Consider the following 18,461-nt stretch of genomic DNA (forward strand, 5'->3'; position numbering starts at 1 on the left):
CTAGAACACAAGAAAGTGAGACAATCCAACAGCTTTGAGTTGCAGCCTGCCCATCTGCAGAATGAACAATGCCCTAGCAGAAATCCAGCACATAAAGTACTGTCATCCTTCCCATGTCTGATTTAAGCACAAGCATTTAATGAATTTCTCATGACTCGCCCACTTTTTTCTCTCTCTCTCTCCGCACCTCTGTGATTGCCATAAGCAGAGCTGGCTGGGGAATTCTGAAAGTTGAAGTCCACAAGTCTTAAAGTTACCAAGTTTGGACACCCCTGGTTTAAGCAATGGCAGAAAGATATACCTAGGACTGTGTTTGCATGGAAGGTAAAAAGCCAAGGGTTAAATATAAAGTCCTCCAAGATTCAACGGAATGAGGAAAATTGGGACTTTGGCCATACCTGACGTCAATGTAGAATCTTTTCAGAAACAAAGTCCTGGTTAATATTCCTAAATTAATATGACTCTGGAGAGCTGTGGAGATTCTTAGTCATTCAGGTGAATGTTGTCCTAAAGGCTTTTTTTTCAGGAGGCAACTGGACTTTCCTGTTTTTTATTTTGAAGATGTTTCGCTTCTCATCCAAGAAGCTTCTTTCGGTCTGACTGGATGGGGAGGAATGGAAGGATTTATACTCCTTGCAGACAGCTGGCCATTTGCATCCTTTTACAGAGTCCTTGAGGCCACTTGGAGGTTTGTTTGTGTCCTCAGGGTCACCCACGGGGACCTTTTGCACTACTCAAGTGACCCTGGGGACACAGATAAACCTCCAAGTGGCCTCTACGACTCTCTAAAACAGGGCTGTCAAACTTGCGGCTGGCAAGCCAGATGCATCACGAGCTGGCCACACCCACGCCCGCTTTAGCGAAGGGGGAAAAAGTCGTGATACATCACGTGATGATGCTGTGATGACGCAAGTTTGATGCCCCTGCTCTAAAAGGATGCAAATGACCAGCTGTCTGCAAGGAGTATAAAACCTTCCATTCCCCCACCATCCACTCAGAGCTGAAGAGGCTTCTTGGGTGAGAAGCGAAATGTCTTCAAATAAAAAAACAAGGAAGTCCAGTTGCCTCCTGAAAAAGCACCTTTGGGACAACCATCACCTGAATGAAAAGGCACCTTTGGGTTAACTCTAGAATTGGCTCCAAAACATCCAGAATGGCACTTCTGTGATCCAAGCCCAGTTCCTTCTTAACCTCTCCTTGTTGTTAGTTGCAAAGTTGTGTCCGACCCAACGCAACCCCATGGACAATGTTCCTCCAGGCCTTCCTGTCCTCTACCATCCTCTGGAGTCCATTTAAGCTCACACCTACTACTTCAGTGACTCCATCCAGCCACCTCATTCTCTGTCGTCCCCTTCTTCTTTTGCCTTCAATCTTTCCCAGCATGAGCCTCTTCTCCAGGGAGTCCTTCCTTCTCATTAGGTGGCCAAAGTATTTGAGTTTCATCTTCAGGATCTGGCCTTCTAAAGAGCAGTCAGGGTTGATCTCCTCTAGGACTGACCGCCATTAGGCTCTTCCTCAGTGAGGTCTTCCATATCATTAGGTAATTTCATCTTCAGGATCTGGCTTTCTAAAGAGCAACCTTTCCACATATTTAGAGGTGAGACTTTGCTTGCAGAATTGCAGCCCTAATCTGGATCTTTTTTTTTTTTTGACACTCCTCAAGGATATGAAGATTCGGACTCCATGCTGCAATAGGTTGGCACTCTCTGAGCTGCAACCATCCCGACGTCCACTAGAGGGCGGCACGAGGAACATCTTTTGGCTGCCCTCTAGTGGCCGTCTGATGGTTGCAGTTCTATAGTGATGTTTTTTAGTGACTAGTTTACACCCCCGGCCCCTTCCTAGAGGGAATGTATATATCTAATAAATAAACAGATTAACAGAGTTACAGGTCATCTAGTCCAACCCCCTGCCCAAGAAGGAGAACCTACAGTACATCTGTTTTTACCTAAGATCGAACGCACAGCCTCCTGATTGTGAGGAGAGAGCTCCACCTCTAAGCCACGGCAGCAAGTGTTGTAAACAAACTGTTTGGGTAAACAAACTGTTGGGGTCTTTCCTCTTTTAGAGCAGTGAGGTGGGATCCGCTTATTCTAGACCAGATTGTCCTATCAAGTCTTGGAGCCCGCGAGCGATGCTTTTCTTCAATCGTTCTATACTCATCTAGATCTATGGCCGTGCATTAGTGAGTCTACAGTCCGTCGCTCTTCTTCCCGGACTCCTTTCGTCGGGAAGCACTCCCGGGGCCTCCAACTTTTACGTCATTCACGGCCGCTTGCTGATGCTTCCTGGGAGCTGTAGTCCATTGGCGGAAGTGCCCTCCTCTTTCTGGCCGAGGAGGGGAGGGGGGAGGAACTACACTTCCCGAGATGCTCGGGGCGGCCGCGTCCTGGATACGGGAAGCAGCCGGCGGCCTACCATGGATGGAGCGCACCGCTCTCCTCGGAGCCCGGATCCAGATTAGCGGGCGGCGGCGGCGGCGGCGGCGGCGGCGGAGACCCTCCCAGCGGCCTGATGGACGAAAGCAAAGTGAGTAGGTTGGGAGGGGCTCACGGGGGGCGGGGCTTCGGGAGGTTGGCCGCCCTTCTTCCGGGGTGCTTTGGACCTGGGTTTTCTTCGTGGTCTCCCATCCAAACCGTCCCCAAGCGCCCGGCCTCAGTTTTGACCAGCCCTGGGCCTTCATGCTGGGATTTATGATGTAAATGTTCCGAAATAAATGAAGTAAGGGAAGGGCCAGCTCGTCTGCCTCCTCTTAGTCAGCCCTGGGATTTCTTGGTGGTGCCTTGTCCCAGGACTCAATGGGATTAGCCCCGCCTTGTGAACTGCTAAGGGGCTTTTCTTCCAATCACCCCTGGGGATATTTCCCCATGAAAGGAGTGGCTTTGTGTGCTAAGAAGATGCATTTTGGCCCTTTTCCTATGACTTTCCCCCTTGGATTACAATTTTTCCCCTTGGAAAAAAAAATAATTCCCTACTTTTAAAATAGATGAATATTTCCTCCAGGTATTCTCATAGAAAGATGTTGGATAGACATTGGAATAGAATTGGAATTAGAATTGGAATGGCAATGGCAATGGCAATGGCATAGGATAGGATAGGATAAGAATTGGAATTGGAATGGAATGGAATTGGGAATGGGAATAGCAATAGCATAGGATAGGATAGAATTAGAATTGAATGGGAATAGCAATAGGAATAGCAATAGCAATGGAATAGCAATAGGATAGGATAGGATAAGTATTAGAAATAGAAGGATTAGGAATAGAATAGAATAGAATAACAGATTTGGAAGGGACCTTGGAGGTCTTCTAGTCCAACCCCCTGCTTAGGCAGGAAACCTTATACCACTTCAGACAAATGGTTGCCCAACATCTTCTTAAAAACTCCTAGTGTGAGTTAGAAGATGTAATTGTGCAGCATCCTTGGCCCCAAGTAAAGGCCCTTTGGGCCGCCCTTCCTTTCTTTCAAAATGCATCTTTGATTTCCTGGTGGTCTCCCATCCAGGGACCAATCATGCTTTTAACCATTCAGACTTCACACAGAGGTCAACAGAGTCTGCCCCTGCTCAGGTGGCAGGTTACTTTGATGGTTGGTTCCAGTCAGCCAGATGTTTTGGCTGGATTTTGCATTTTTTATCCACTTTGCCAGTCCTTCCCAAGTATCCGAGATAGGCAGATGTTTGATAGTGTTAAGGCTATTGTAGGATGGAAGCTGTTCTAAATAAAACTGCCTTCTGCAATTGACTGACGGCAATTTTGTTGTCTTCCAATGATGCGCCAGATGTTTTGGATTGCACCCAGCATGCCTATTATTTACAGGTAGTCCTCCGCTTCCAACAGTCCGTTTAGTGACCGCTTAAAGTTATAACGGCACTGACAAAAATGACCTGTGACCCTTTTTCACACTTAATGACGGTTGCAGCCTCCCTCTGGTCACATGCTCTAAATTTGGATGTTTGGCAACTGACTCATACTTATGACGATTGCAGTGTCCCGGGGTCATGTGAACAGCCCCAAAATCAACGGGGAAGCTGGGTTCACTTAATAACCGTGCTACTAACTTAACCACTGCAATGATTCCCTTAAGAACTGCGCCTGAAAAAGTCGTAAAAAACGGGGCAAAATTCACTTAACAAATGTCTCACTTAACAATGTAAATTTGAGTCTCTATTGTGGTCGTAAGTCGAAGACTACCTGTATTGGTACTACGGTACCCTTCCTTTCTTTTGCCATTGTCCTTCTACTTCTGTTTGCAGGTCTGTTTGTTTTGTGACTTTCTCCAATTCTTTCACTTCTATTCTATTGAGGGTAGAACAAGAAGCAATGGGTGGAAACTAATCAAGGAGAGAAGCAACTTAGAACTGAGGAGAAATTTCCTGACAGTTAGAACAATTAATCAGTGGAACAGAAATTGCCTCCAGAAGTTGTGAATGCCCCAGCACTGGAAGTCTTTAAGAAGATGTTGGATAGCCATCTGTCTGGAACGGTATAGGGTTTCCTGCCTAGGCAGGGGGTTGGACTAGAAGACCTCCAAGGTCCTTTCCAACTCTGCTATTGTATTATTCTGCTTTTCTCCACATCCAATGTCCACACTTTTTTGTCTTTCTTATTGGCAATTGTTAGGATTTGGGTATTACCTGGCAGGTGCTCGTCTGTCTGAATTCTAAAATCCCCAGAGCAGCTTACATTCTCTATTTTATGGCCCCGTCAGTTCTTGCTTGCAGGGAAATGGTTTTATTGCAGATCTTCCCGTGCATCCTTGTTGCTACTTTGCCGTGCCATTGTTTGCAAACAGTCTGTGCAATCTTCTTGCAGCAGCTAACTAGGCCGTCCACTATTTCTTCTCCTTTGCAAAGAGGGGGAATTTGCTGGCTTTGTATACATTTGTTCGTTAAGGCTTGGCCTTGTGCAGCCAGAATGAGCCCCTCTGTCTCTTTTTTAAAAACGTCTCTGTTCTTAGCCATTGTCAGGTCGTCTTATCTTCCTTGCCTGCTGATTTCTGTCTGTACTAGCTATGTAATAATTTGCCTTGGAAATATATGTACACTAGCCGATAGCTCACCGTTGCCCAGGAATTTATTTATAAGGGAAAAATGTTCGGACCAAACGTAATTTCTAATGTTGGATTTTCCCCCTTACCAGAGGGAGCTCCCTTGTGGAGTACTGTGAAGCCGTTACCATGGCAACTCCACTGCACTGTATAGTAGAAGCCATTTTACGGCAGTACAGTAGAAGCCATTTTACAGCAGTACAGTAGAAGCCATTTTACAGCAGTACAGTAGAAGCCATTTGAAGGCACAACAGGCTGTATGTTAACAGAACACACACTCCGAGGGATTTTAAGGGTGTCTTACCCCCACAATATTTTTCTCCAGAGAGTAAGTGTACCAAGTTTGGTTGAAATTGCTCGAGGCGTTCCAGAGTTACACTGGAACACACACACACACACACACACACACACACACACACACACACACACGTAAACATGTGTGTATACATACTTACAATTAAAATCATTTCATCTATTTATTACAGGCTAATTGGATCGTGTATGCACTTCAATATCTAAAGCTGACTTTTCTAATCAATATTCTAATCAATCAGTGTTCTAAAGTTTAAAAGTATTCCTCGTGAATTCATAACGCTTATAAACATTTATGCAGTTTTCTTGAGAACAGAATGGAATATGGCGAGAGATTTCAATAGTAAAGAAAATTTAAAGGTTTATGTAAAACAATGAAACAAAAATCTTCAGGCTGGTTTCTCTCTGAAAAAGTGGGATCATATATCGTAATAGGTAGATTTTTTTTTTAAAAAAGTGTTTGTCCTAATTAATTAAGCAGAATTATAACTTTTAGAAGTGCAAATGATTATGTGGCATTTTAAAAACAATCGTATTTGCTAAGTGAATGGCGCAAAATAATTTTGTGGCTTTGATTACTGTCATTGTTTTGAATTCTCAGATACGTATTCGTCAGTGGTGGTTTTGAATTATTTTTACTACTGGCTTGCTTGTGTGCGTACCTGAGCGGGCGCAACCCTTCTGTGCATGCGCAGAAGCGTCCAGGCAGGTGGGCGGAGCCTCCAGCCACCGCCACTACCGGTTCACTACCAATCCAGGGCGAACTCGCAGAAACCTACCTCTGGTATTTGTGTATTAATAAACAACAGCATTTTGTAATGTGGAGTGATTGTAAAGTCAATAACTGTTTTAATACTTACATGCAGCCTTTACATCAAACTTTTAAATCTGTTTTTTCTAGTACTCGGTTTTGGAGACAATTAGGAATTAAAAAAATAATAAACTACAGTGAGAATAACTTCCAAGTTCTCCCATGCCTTTATTTCAGTACCCTGATTCAGGATGTATATGAATCAACTTATTCCTAAAAGTTCGTTATTTATTGAAATAGTTCTTTTCCTACAAAGCCGTTCTTCCTTATATAGTGACTAGGAAGCAGTATAAACAATCATAAATAAACAAAACTTCTAGGATTCTTCCTACAAGGGAAAGGAAGAGTCCAGTTCCTGCCTGCCAACACTTACAAGGATCAATCATTTTATTTAGAATCTTCACGATGCCACATTTGTTCTCTGGATGTCAAATGAAAGGGGCAGATTTTTTTAAAAAATAAATTTAAAGTGTTGGTCTAGAGACCAAGACGTTTTCAATCTCAACAACTTCCTCAGTCAGCTAGGGAATAGCTATAGCAATAGTACGTAGACTTCTCTACCACTTATAAAGCACTTATGTATGTGCTTGGTAGCCCTCTCTAAGCGGTTTACAGAGTCAGCCTATTGCCCCTCAACAATCTGGGTCCTCATTTTACCCACCTCGGAAGGACGGAAGGCTGAGTCAACCTTGAGCCCGGCGAGATTCGAACTGCCAAATTGCAGTAACCTGCAGTACTGCGCTCTAACCACTGCGCCACCAAGGCTCATGGGAATTCTGCGAATTCAAGTTGACAGAGCTTAAGAGTTGCTGAGATGGAGAAATACTAGTCTAGATTAAACTGGAATAAAAGGTTCGTGGTTTCAGGCAAGGCTGGCTTATCGCTAGCCTTCTCAAATTTGTCTCCCTCACAGTTGGTGTTGTGGCCAGCAGATTCGCACAGTGAGGAGGTTGGGGAGAAACATGGGCCAGTCCTGGAGTCTGGGGAAGGCTCTGATGAGGGCTCTGTGTCGGAGGCAGAGATGGGGCCAGGGCCGTCTGACAGTTATCAGCTGCCTTCAGAGTCAGACATCAGGCAGGCAGACTAACAGCTGGAGAAGAACAGAGGTCCACTTGGGAGTAAGGCCACAGGTGGACGATGAATGGCCCCTCCCAGAGGAAATAAAAGAGGAGCGAAAGGGGAGTGGAGTTTGCAGGAGACTGTTAGTTCGCTTAATTGGTTCGTGACTCTCCGAGAATCCTTGCCAAGTTTTGCAGGTATCGGCCTGGCAGCTCTCCAAGCCAGATAAGATCTGTGACTGTAAATCCTCCCTTGAAAGACTTTGCTAGATGTGAAGGAGCAGAATTCACAGTAAATTAATAAAAGGGTTTTTTGTCGGGACCAGGAGTTTGCGTCATTCTCTTGGGAAGCCTCGGACAGAACAGCTTCTTTCTCATACTTGTTGACTCCATCTTGACTTTCCTGCCCAACTTCTATCACAGCCTCACTTTTTCACTCTTTTCTCCTCTTCCGATTTCTCTTCCAAAGATATGAATGAATGAATGACTTGCACAGTATAATTAGCAGATTTCTAAAGAGTTGTGGGGTTGTACAGAATTAGGCTCTTATTAAAAGCTACACGGTCCTGACGGCATGGTCATTTTAGTTGCAAATAATAAGTCCCTTTAGTTGCAAATAAGGCCTGTGACCGTAAATCCTCCCTCGAAAGACTTTGCTGGATGGGAACGAACAGAATTCGCAGTCAATGAATAAAAGGGGTTTTTGTCGGGACAAAGAGTTTGTTTCATGCTCTTGGGAAGCCTCGGTCAGAACAATTGATGTCTAATGCTCTTTTTTCCCCCCATAGCGGTCTGTCCAGAGGAACCAGTCTGCTACATCCTTCACGACAGATTTTGTTTCTCCCTCCCACCCCCCCACCCCCCCAGGTAGCTGGTGGCAAAGTGAAGAAACCAGGCAAACGGGGGCGTAAACCAGCTAAAATAGATTTGAAAGCCAAACTCGAGAGGAGCCGGCAGAGCGCGAGGGAGTGCAGAGCGCGGAAGAAACTGAGGTACCAATATCTGGAAGAGCTGGTGTCGAGCCGCGAAAGAGCCATCTGTGCTCTTAGAGAAGAACTAGACATGGTAATTCCTCCTTTTCTGGGTTCCCTTTTGCCTTTCCCCCACGTTTTTTTTTTTTTAGAGTTCCTGAGTTTTCCGACTTGAGGTGCAGTTGGTCGCCCGGGGGAGCTTCATTCCCAGCTGATGTCGGGGTAGCTGACATTCCCCATTATTCCTGCAGGGTCTTCCTGCATATTTTGGCTCCCGGGGTTACCCACAATCCACCGACGGTTGATTGAGCCGTGGTGGCCCAGTGGTCAGAGGGCAGTACTGCAGGCTTCTTCTGCTGACTGCTGGCTGCAGGGACCCGGTGGCTCAGTAGCTAAGACGCTGAGCGTGTTGATCGGAACGGTCGGCAGTTCGGCGGTTCGAATCCCGAGCGCCGCGTAACGGAGTGAGCTCCCATGATTTGTCCCAGCTTCTGCCAACCTAGCCGTTCGAAAAAATGCAAGAAGAAAAATAGGGACCGCCTTTGGTGGGAAGGTAACAGAGTTCTGTGCGCCTTTGGCGTTGAGTCATGCCGGCCACATGACCACGGAGACGTCTTCAGACAGCGCTGGCTCTTCGGCTTTGAAACTGAGATGAGCACCGCCCCCTAGAGTCGGGAACGACTAGCACATACGTGCGAGGGGAATCTTTACCTTTACTGCAGGCTATTTCTGCTGACTGCTGGCTGCCTACAATTTGGCAATTCAAATCCCACCAGGCTCAAGGTTGACTCAGCCTTCCATCCTTCCGAGGTGGGTAAAATGAGGACCCAGATTGTTGAGGGGCAATAGGCTGACTCTGTAAACCGCTTAGAGAGGGCTGTAAAGCACTGTGAAGCTCTATATAAGTCTAAGTACTATTGCTATTTCCCCAAACAAAGATCTTGCCAGGTGTCACACCAGCAAACTTTCAATGCACGTAATCATAGGTAACAATGCATATATGTAGTCATAGAGGACTGATGGGCTCAAGGTTCATGCTGATGGAGTCCCATTGTAGAGCTGGCAGCAGATTCGGACAGTGAGGAAGTTGGGGAGGAATATCCAAAACAACATTTGCCTCCTTTTAGAGAATCATTTAAGGCCTCCTGGCAGTATATGGCGTATCTATGTTACCTGAGTTTGCATCACTCAGATGAAAATGTCCAGCTGTCTGCAAGGAGGATAAATCCTTCCATTCCCGACCATCCGGTCAGAGCTGAAGAAGCTTCTTGGATGAGAAGGGAAACGTCTTCAAAGGAAAACAAGAAAGTCCCAGTTGCCCCTTGAAAAAAAAGCACCTTTGGGACAAGTGCATTGATTCACTGTGCAACGGTGGCAGGAAAGTTCATAAAATGGGGCAAAACTCACTTAACAAACATCTCACTTCGTGACAGATATTCTGGGCTCAATTGTGGTCGTAAGTTGAGGACTACCTATATTGAATCCTTGCTGGAGTCTAGCTCTTAGAGGCTCATGAGGCTGTGCAAAATGCCGAAACCTGGATTGATTTAGGCAGATCTGTAATTTATTCCAAAGCGCAGGATCAATAAATGTCGTGAACCTCCACATTCGAAAACCTTGGGATACAATTTAACGTTTATTTTGGCGTTGCGTCTTTCTCTCTCTCTCTTTTTCTAAATGAATATTTTTATTGTACATTTTTCTTTATAATACATCACATTGCCAGTTTTGCAATGGCAGTGTGCTGGCTGTATCCAGTCCTTTTTATGTATATACATAGTTTTATACACCCTGATTATAACAAATATTCTCTTAATCGTACATTTATAGACTTTTTTAAATGCATAATGTTGTACAACAATAGTTATAGGCATTATTTTCATAGTTGCACCATAACATTCTATATATTAATCTCTCTCCCGTTCTTCCTTCTCCTCTCTTCTCCTCTCCCCTCTTCTCCACTTCCCTCTCCTCCCCTCTCTCTTACTCCTCCCCTCTCGTCCATTTCCTTCTCTCCTTTCCCCTCTCTACTTCCCTCTTCTTCCTTCTCCTTCCTTCTCTTCCCTTGACTTTTCTCTCCTCTCTTCCGCCCCGCTCCCTTCTATTCCACTTCCCTCTCTTCCTTCTCTTCTCTTCTCTTCTCTTCTCTTCTCTTCTCTTCTCTTCTCTTCTCTTCTCTTCTCTCCTCTCCTCACCACTTCCCTTCCCTTCCCTTCCCTTCCCTTTCATCTTTCTCCTTTCCTTATAATATATAAATTTCCATTTCCGGCGAGGTGCAATGTATTTTCCAGGTACTGTCTCTTTCAAATATAATCATACATTTTCTTGGAATTGCATTTAAAGAAAACATACTTAATATGATCTTTTTTTTTTACATACATAGTATTGTAAATGTCAATAAATGTCGGGAACGTCCTAAAACCTTGGGATACGATTTAACGACGTCTTTGTGTTGCCTCTTTCTCTTTCAGTACAAGCAGTGGTGCATGGCAATGGACCAAGGAAAAATCCCCTCCGAAATTAAAGCCCTCCTGAGCGGAGAAGAGCAAAGCAAGCCTCAGCAGACCGTAGGCAAGATGGCCAGAGCCGTAAAGAGTGACGCCAACAGCCACAGTTCCCGTAAGCTCCAGTTTATGCAATTCTTCTCTTCGTCACGGCCGGGAACAGAAGCAGGCAGGGGGGTGGGGTGGGGGCAGAAAAAAGAAGAAAGAAAAAAAACCTGCCACGATCTGGTTCCCAGGAGATGGTTGTCCTGTGGCTGCCATCCATCCGTGGTCAAAGGAGAAAGGCTGCTTAGATCAGGGGTCTGGCTGAGGTTGGAGCTCTTCCCAGACCTCCTTCGCGTCTTGAGAACCAGCAGTAGACACCCCACCCTGAACAAAAGATACTTATGGCCAGGGGTGGGCTTCAAAAATTGCAGCAACGGGTTCACTGCCCCGTTGCTGGGTGGGTGTGGCCATGGTGGGCGTGGCCTAGTCAGCCTCCTGCACCAGCGTTGCAAGTAACACCCCTCAACGAAATAAGACTCCAAGGCTTGAAGTTCCTCAAAGTTCCACTTTATTAGAGATGTCATATTGGCACATCTGGGAAAACCCGAATCTGAAAGCTTCCAGGTTTTCCCCACCCAAAAGAAAGTCCAAGCCCCTGCCCAGCACCTACATGTCCATCACATGGTCCAATCAGGAACCATCCCAACTGGAGATGCTTCCCAATTATACCCCTCCAGTGTTGTGGCCTGCCAGCTGGCAGCAGATTCGGACACTGAGGAGGTTGGGGCGGAACATGGGCCAGTCCTGAAGTCTGGGGAAGGCTCTGATGAGGGCTCTGCGTCGGAGGCAGAGAGGAGGCCAGAGCTGTCTGACAGTTATCAGCTGCCTTCAGAGTCAGAGATCAGTGGGGCAGAAGAACAGATGGAGCCTGTTCCCAGTGCGCGCATGCACAGAGCTGCCAGGAGAAGAGAACAGCTAAGGAACAAGGGTTGACTTGGGAGTGAGGCCACAGGTGGACGGTGAATGGCCCCTCCCAGAGGAAATAAAAGAGGAGCGAAAGGGGAGTGGAGTTAGCAGGAGACAATTAGTTTGCTTAATTGGTTCGTGATTCTCCGAGACTCCTTGCCAGGTTTTGCAGATAAGGTCCGTGACTGTAAATCCTCCCTTGAAAAACTTTGCTGGATGTGAAAGAGCACAATTCACAGTCAATTAATAAAAGGGGTTTTGTCGGGACCAGGAGTTTGCTTCATGCTCTTGGGAAGCCTAGCTCAGAACCTCCAGGCGCAGGGCAAGATGTCCTTGACTCTCTGAGAAAGGAATGTTATTTAGACTATGTATCTCCGATACTCCATATAATCCCCCCTCCCATTTTCCCACTGCATTAAATGTGGCAGGCCGGAAGGCCCAATGCAAAAGATGTCTTCCAGGCCTGACAGCTGGATCTGGGTCTGAGCAAAAGCCAACATCCCAGGTGCTGGGCTCCTTCCCTTTAACTTCCACCCCATGCACCGATTCTCCGGCAAGGATTGCGCCCAGTACATATTTTAGTTGGTTGTAAATAAAAAACAAACAAACCCGCTTGGCAGAATCGGGGGTCTGAGCACATAAAACTCTAATGTAAAACATGTTTCTTTTCTCTTCCAGGGTGAAGGTCAGTCCAAGCAGACTGAAGTCCATATTTAAAAACAAAACAAAAACCAAGATGATTTTTATTTTTTTTTAAAAAGGAGTAATCTACGGACTTGGAGTGAAGTTTGCCCATCCTTCTGCAATGTCAACTGCAAATGCAGTGGGAGTTTCAGCAGGCTTTCAAAACGAGGCCAAAAGCAAGAGGGCAGGAAGTAAAATCCTTTTGATCCGTTTGATTTAATTAAAAAAAAAAAAAACACAGCATCCCTGTGTCTGCAGGAATATCTGCTTGAAGCAGAGAAGGGAAAGGCCCAAGATTGCATCGATCCCAAATCTATTCCAATACTCTGGGGTTGATTTTGTGGGTAGAAGTGGCTGAGAAAAAGGGGGAAGACCTCCCCCCCCCCCCGTGGGATTGGGTCACCAAACTCTCCTTTGTTGGGTTAAGGCCTCTAATTATGCTTTTGATTTTGTTTTCATTATTAACTGTATTTAGTGTTTATTTAAGGAAGATACAGATAGAGAAGTAGAGTTTATTATTCACTTGATAGCATTTTGCATTGGATGTAGATATATATATATATATGTAGATATATATGAGGTTTTTTTTTTCAAACTGGGCCATTTTAAGCCGCTTGGACTTCCAACTCCTAGAATTCCCCAATCAGAATGGCCATCGATGAGAATTCTGGGAGTCGAAGTCCACAGACCTTAAGCAGTCCAGTTTGAAAAATACCAGTATAGAACATGCTGATAATACTTTGCTGTAGGTGGCCGGTATGTCGCCTCCTCCTTTTCCTTCTGACGTTTCTGAACTAGTGGAGTTTAGGCTTGCAACTTGTGAATGGTGACATCCTTGACCCCCATGTCATCTCAGTCGTAAGATTAGGTACCTAAGCCAGGGTGCCCTGCCTGCAGAAAGGGGTGAAGATATTGGTTTGGGTTGTTAGGATGGGTGAGGTTGCAACCGTGGGACTCTTGGGCCAAGCAACCCCTCTTCAGTTGCAGCTGCACGCACAGATCACCACGCTTGTGGTGTGTCGTGTCCCAGGTGCCTCTTGTGATGACGCTGTCTTAGCACACAACCATCCCTTGAGTTGGATTGAGTTGACCATTGGGATTAAGTTCAATGCTAAATTCAAGTCTCCATCAAACTAGGCGAGTTGGTCATTTGAGCAGCGGCGAAATAAGTCTTCAGCGGCAAACGGATCGAGGGTGAACATTATATTTTCTAAACTTGCATGATTACGTCTTTGCTTTAGACTGCTTATTAATAGGAGTTGATGAGTCAAAATCATTGTAGCCTTGGTGGTGTTTTTTCACTCCCCCCCTTCCCCCCCCGCCCTCAATGGAGTCGTGGAGAAGTTTGGTAAGGAAGATAACCCACCTAGCTGGCTAGAGCAGAGGTTGGCAACCTTAAACACTCAAAAGAGCCACAAAGGTCCTAACCGGAAGCCACCCCCACCCCCACCCCACCCCGTTCAATTCTGGAGCCGACCGGAAGTCCATTTCCCCCACCATAGAGTCTCCTCCTAGCGCGGTGTCCTTTTTCCTCTACCTGTCCTAACCGAAAGCCCTATCAATTGTGGAGCTGACAGGAAGTCCAGTTCCCCCACCATAGAGTCTCCTCCTAGCGCAGCGTCCTTTGTCCTCTATCTGTCCTAACCGAAAGCCCTATCAATTGTGGAGCCGACCGGCGACTGGGTGCCGCAGCAGAGGGATAAAAGAGCCACATGCTGCTCCAGAGCCACACAGGTTGCTGATCCCTGGGCTAGAGAAAGAGGGAGACAGAAGCAGCTTGCCCATTTCCTTGCCCTTCTCTCTCTTGGTTACAGACCACATTGTCTGCTTTGGATATAAAAAAGAAGGACATGAGAATTTGTGGAGAAAGGCATCTGTAGCATCCAGGATGTTTTATAGTATTGAGTGTTGAGAAGGGAATAATATTGGCAACTTGCAACCTAACGCTGTGCGTATTTTTGGCTGCAGGGGACAAAAACAGTTAAATGATCGTGAGACCAAAGTCTGCCCTTTTGTATTAAAACGGATGTAACAACGCGTTCGCTGTCCTTTATTAAAAGGGTTACTGGCAGAGGGTTGAAGTAGGACTCGACCCATCATGTCAGAAACGTCCAAACCCAGCAGCGCAGAAAAAAAAACCGAACAGCGAACGTACTTTGTTTATATGTATTAAAACAAAACTGTTTTAATGAAAGCTTCCTTTTCTGTATGGAAGATTGTGATTTTTCAGTCATCTTATGGGTAAAATGTGCAACCTTCTTCACACTATGACGCAAGGCTGCTGTCCAGCCGCTAAAAGGAATAAACAATAAATTGCAGTATTTGTAAAACCTCAAAGAAGCAGTGAATTTTTCCTTTGCGAATCTCTTTGGGAATGCGAGGCTTTTGAGAACGCTGGCCTTAACTTTTCAAAGCCAGGGCTTAATCCCCGATCTCGATGTTTCTTAGCCTTTTAGAGAATTTTAAGATATGGGGACTTCAACTCCCAGAAACCCCTAGCCAGCATTTTGCTGGCTGGGGTTTTCTGGGACTTGAAGTCCAGACACCCTTAAAATTGCTGAGGTTGAATAAACTCTGCTCCTAGCATTTCCAGAAGGTCTGATAGAGATTTCTGTCTTTTGCTGCTCTTTGGGGCCTTTGGATAGGCATGTGAGCAGGGTGGATAAAAATCTGTCTGTCTCTCTCTCTCTCTCTCTCTCTCTCCCCCCCTCTCTATCTATCTATCTATCTATCTATCTATCTATCTATCTATCTATCTATCTATCATCTATCTATCCATCCATCCATCCATCCATCCATCCATCCATCCATCTATTTCTATATCTATCTCTCTATATCCTATCTGTCTGTTTATCTATCTATCTAGTATTTTTCGGAGAATAAGACGCATCAGAGTATAAGACACACCAAGATTTTGAAGAGGCAAATTAAAAAAAAAAAGTTTTGGCACTCTGCAGACCTCCTAAAAATGGCCCATTTTTTGCTCATTTTTGCCCTGGAAGGAGTACCCTGGAAGCCTCCTAAAGGCTATGCACAGCCATTTTTGCAAAGGGGCTGGGTTTCGGGAAGCCAAAAATGCTATATTCAGTGTATAAGACGCACCCAGATTTTCACCCTCTTTTTTAAAGGAAAAAGGTGTGTTATACTCCGAAAAATACGGTATCTATCTATCATCTATCTATCTATCTATCTATCTATCTATCTATCTATCATCAGTTTTTTTAAAATTTAAATTGGATTTTTTAATTTTTATCAAATGTATTTTTTTGGATTAAAATTTTCTCTAAAGTTAGTTTTCTATTTAAGATACCTTAGTAATTTAGTTTATTCAGCATGAGACGGAGCTTCGTTATGTAGCATGAGGCTGTATAATCTGCAATATTGGGACTGTCGGTGAGTCAACAGCAGGTCCGAGGGGGAGCAGAGATGATATCTGCTCTTTAAAAATTACGATTTAAATCGAGTTGATTTAAATCAAGCCTTTTTATTAATGATTTAAATCGTGATTTAAATCGATGTGATTTAAGTAAAATCCACCCTGCATGTGAAGCTGCCAGTTACACAAGAGCTATGGAGAATTCCCAAGTCAACCAGATCACTGTTGTCCCCAAGGTGCTTTTTTTTCAAGAAGCAACTGGACTTTCTGGTTTTTCTTTGAAGACATTTCTCTTCTCATCCAGAGAAGCTTCTTCAACTCTGGATGAGGAGTGAAAAGTCTTCAAAGAACAACCAGAAAGTCCAGTTGCCTCTTGAAAAAAAAGCACCTTTGGGACACGAGGAGAAGATTGCCTCATTTTAAACCTAAGCAGGCCTACAGCACCAAGGACCTACAGCAGCCTAGAACGTTACAAATATTTGTGTTACACAGACGGAAGGTCTGTGATTCACACCTTGCAGTCTCTTATGGTAATGGGTGTTTGGATGAAGACCTGGAGTGTTTCCTTCAATCGGAGACTGACTCCTGGAGACTTCAGAAGCTGGATCTGGGGTCTGTGTAAAGGACAAGAAAAAGCTGCTTAATTGCCTTGACTCCCCCCCCCCCCCTTTAAAAATCTTGGGAATTTGGCAAAAATACTGACTTTTCTGGCCAAGCCCGTTTCATCAAGTGAACATTACACTTGCAATAATGCAGCTGTTTACTGATTTCAAATGGTATTTGGGGTTGGTTCAGATTTGGGTTGCTGGGTAGAATGAGGAGGCTTGAAAATAAATCCAAAGTAAATTTGAGCTTTTAATTCCTCCATCTGATCCTGAATGGAATCTTCCAATTGGAGCACAGCCCAAATTGGTACGTATTGCTGAAGGTACGTGATATTGTCTTCCGCGGATTATCTATAGACTGGATGAGCGATATCCACATCGCGACGTAGCGGCACAAAATGACACGAGTAATTTGCTGCACATTTCACGATTCATTTCCTCAACGACATACTGATGAGTGTGATGTTTGTGCCACAAACCTGCTTCTTGACCTCTTGGTCAACCTCCTTGGTCAACCTGCCGCAAGAGTTCTCCAAAAATGCTCACAGAAGTGTCTAAATGCACAAGATGCAGTGGTGATAAAAATTGCACACATAAAGTCCCAGGACATGGTTCCCACTTTCGCTTCTAAAGGCAAAGGTTCCCTCGCCCCTGCGTGCTAGTCGTTCCCGACTCTAGGGGGCGGTGCTCATCTCCGTTTCAAAGCCGAAAGAGCCAGCGCTGTCCGAAGACGTCTCCCTGGTCATGTGGCCGGCAGGACTAAACGGAGAAGGTGCATGGAATGCTGTTACCTTCCCACCAAAGGTGGTTCCTATTTTCCTACTTGCATTCTTTACGTGCTTTCGAACTGCTAGAAGCTGGGACATGTAACGAGAGCTCACTCCGTTATGCAGCGCTAGGGGTTTGAACCACTGAACGGCTGAGCTTTCTGATCGACAAGCTCAGCGTCTTAGCCATTGAGCCACTTTTACTTTTGCTGCTTCTTTCTCCTGTAGGAAGTTATCACCCAGCCCTCTCCCAGAAAAATGAAATATCCCAGGAAATATTGAAAAGGCAGAATATTTCCCTGGATGTGAAAAGGAAGAAACATGTTTTAAAGACAGAGTAGCTCCCTGCAACTTCCTGCCCATCCCCTTTGTCAATGGACCATTAAGATGCCCAAGCCAGTCCCTTTACATAATAGAGTTCTCAGGGGGATGGGATTAAGGCACGATTAGCTTATACCCACTCCCCACATGGCATCTGAGAACTCAACCAAACCTGGATTCAAAACACAGCCTAGAGAGTTGCCCCTGCATGGTCCCATGGGAGTCTGACAACCAATCAGAATACATTTCTTACATAGGAACAGGAAACAGAGAGGTGGGGCTGAACAGATTATAAAAAGCCCAGCAAGCCCCTCCATCGACCCTTCTCTTCTTCTCCACCCAACATTGAAGCATGTGATCTTTTCTGTTCAGGAGCTCAAGCCATGTGGTCCTGTCCACCATTAAAACCATCTTTCCAAGCAGCCTCCATGTCTCCAGTCTCTTTTTCCCCACTTGGAGCCAAGCCCAGAAGGACATTTCTTTCAACACTCCATAATTTACACAATAGTAATGAGTGCCTTGACTCTATTTGATTAATGAAAATGTACCTGAATACATAATGACTCGCTGTTGCTCTTGTTGATTAGTTAATATGGGCTAGATTGAGTCCTGACTCAGGATGAGATTGAGACTTTTCACCTGTGAGCACACCTGTACATATAAAACATTTGCAAGTCTGAGAAACCACTATGGTGACCCTTGTTTCTGTTAGGAGGACAACTGTTAATCCATCTATTATCAACAAATATAGTTACAGGGAAAAGCAGAAACCATCGACTAGTGTTTTCTGCCACTATTGTTTAATTCTGTACGTGCCTTGGCCCAGTGGATCCCAGTTTAGAGGAGGATTTTGCAGTATCCTTCCCCTGGAGTGGGGAGGGAATGGGGATTTTGCAGTATCCTTCCCCTGGAGTGGAGAGGGAATGGGGATTTTGCAGTATCCTTCCCCTGGAGTGGGGAGGGAATGGAGATTTTACAGTATCCTTCCCCTGGAGTGGGGAGGGAATGGAGATTTTACAGTATCCTTCCCCTGGAGTGGGGAGGGAATGGAG

General features: G+C 45.2%; 1 protein-coding gene and 1 long non-coding RNA gene across 2 annotated transcripts in view; both read left to right on the forward strand.

Annotated features, from left to right (window-relative positions):
- Positions 1 to 14,680, forward strand: part of LOC309394640 — a 253,769-nt gene extending 239,089 nt beyond the window's left edge. The window contains exon 2 of the long non-coding RNA XR_014175761.1: positions 14,075 to 14,680. This is a non-coding gene — a long non-coding RNA (uncharacterized lncRNA). The remainder of the gene's footprint in view (positions 1 to 14,074) is intronic.
- Positions 2,378 to 14,680, forward strand: CREBL2 (cAMP responsive element binding protein like 2). Its single transcript, XM_081958049.1, has 4 exons — positions 2,378 to 2,529; positions 8,098 to 8,295; positions 10,673 to 10,820; positions 12,335 to 14,680. Exons 1-4 carry the CDS (start codon positions 2,515 to 2,517, stop codon positions 12,337 to 12,339), a joined length of 366 nt encoding a protein of 121 aa, XP_081814175.1. The 5' UTR covers positions 2,378 to 2,514; the 3' UTR covers positions 12,340 to 14,680.
- Positions 14,681 to 18,461: the final 3,781 nt, after the last annotated feature.

Source organism: Natrix helvetica, assembly GCF_964273705.1.
Source record: "Natrix helvetica genome assembly, chromosome: 6".
Classification (NCBI taxonomy): domain Eukaryota; kingdom Metazoa; phylum Chordata; class Lepidosauria; order Squamata; family Natricidae; genus Natrix; species Natrix helvetica.

Coding starts and splice junctions, on each gene's coding strand:
- CREBL2 (XM_081958049.1), top strand. Junction 8,296..10,672: donor TTAGAGAAGAACTAGACATG/GTAATTCCTCCT, acceptor TTTCTCTTTCAG/TACAAGCAGTGGTGCATGGC.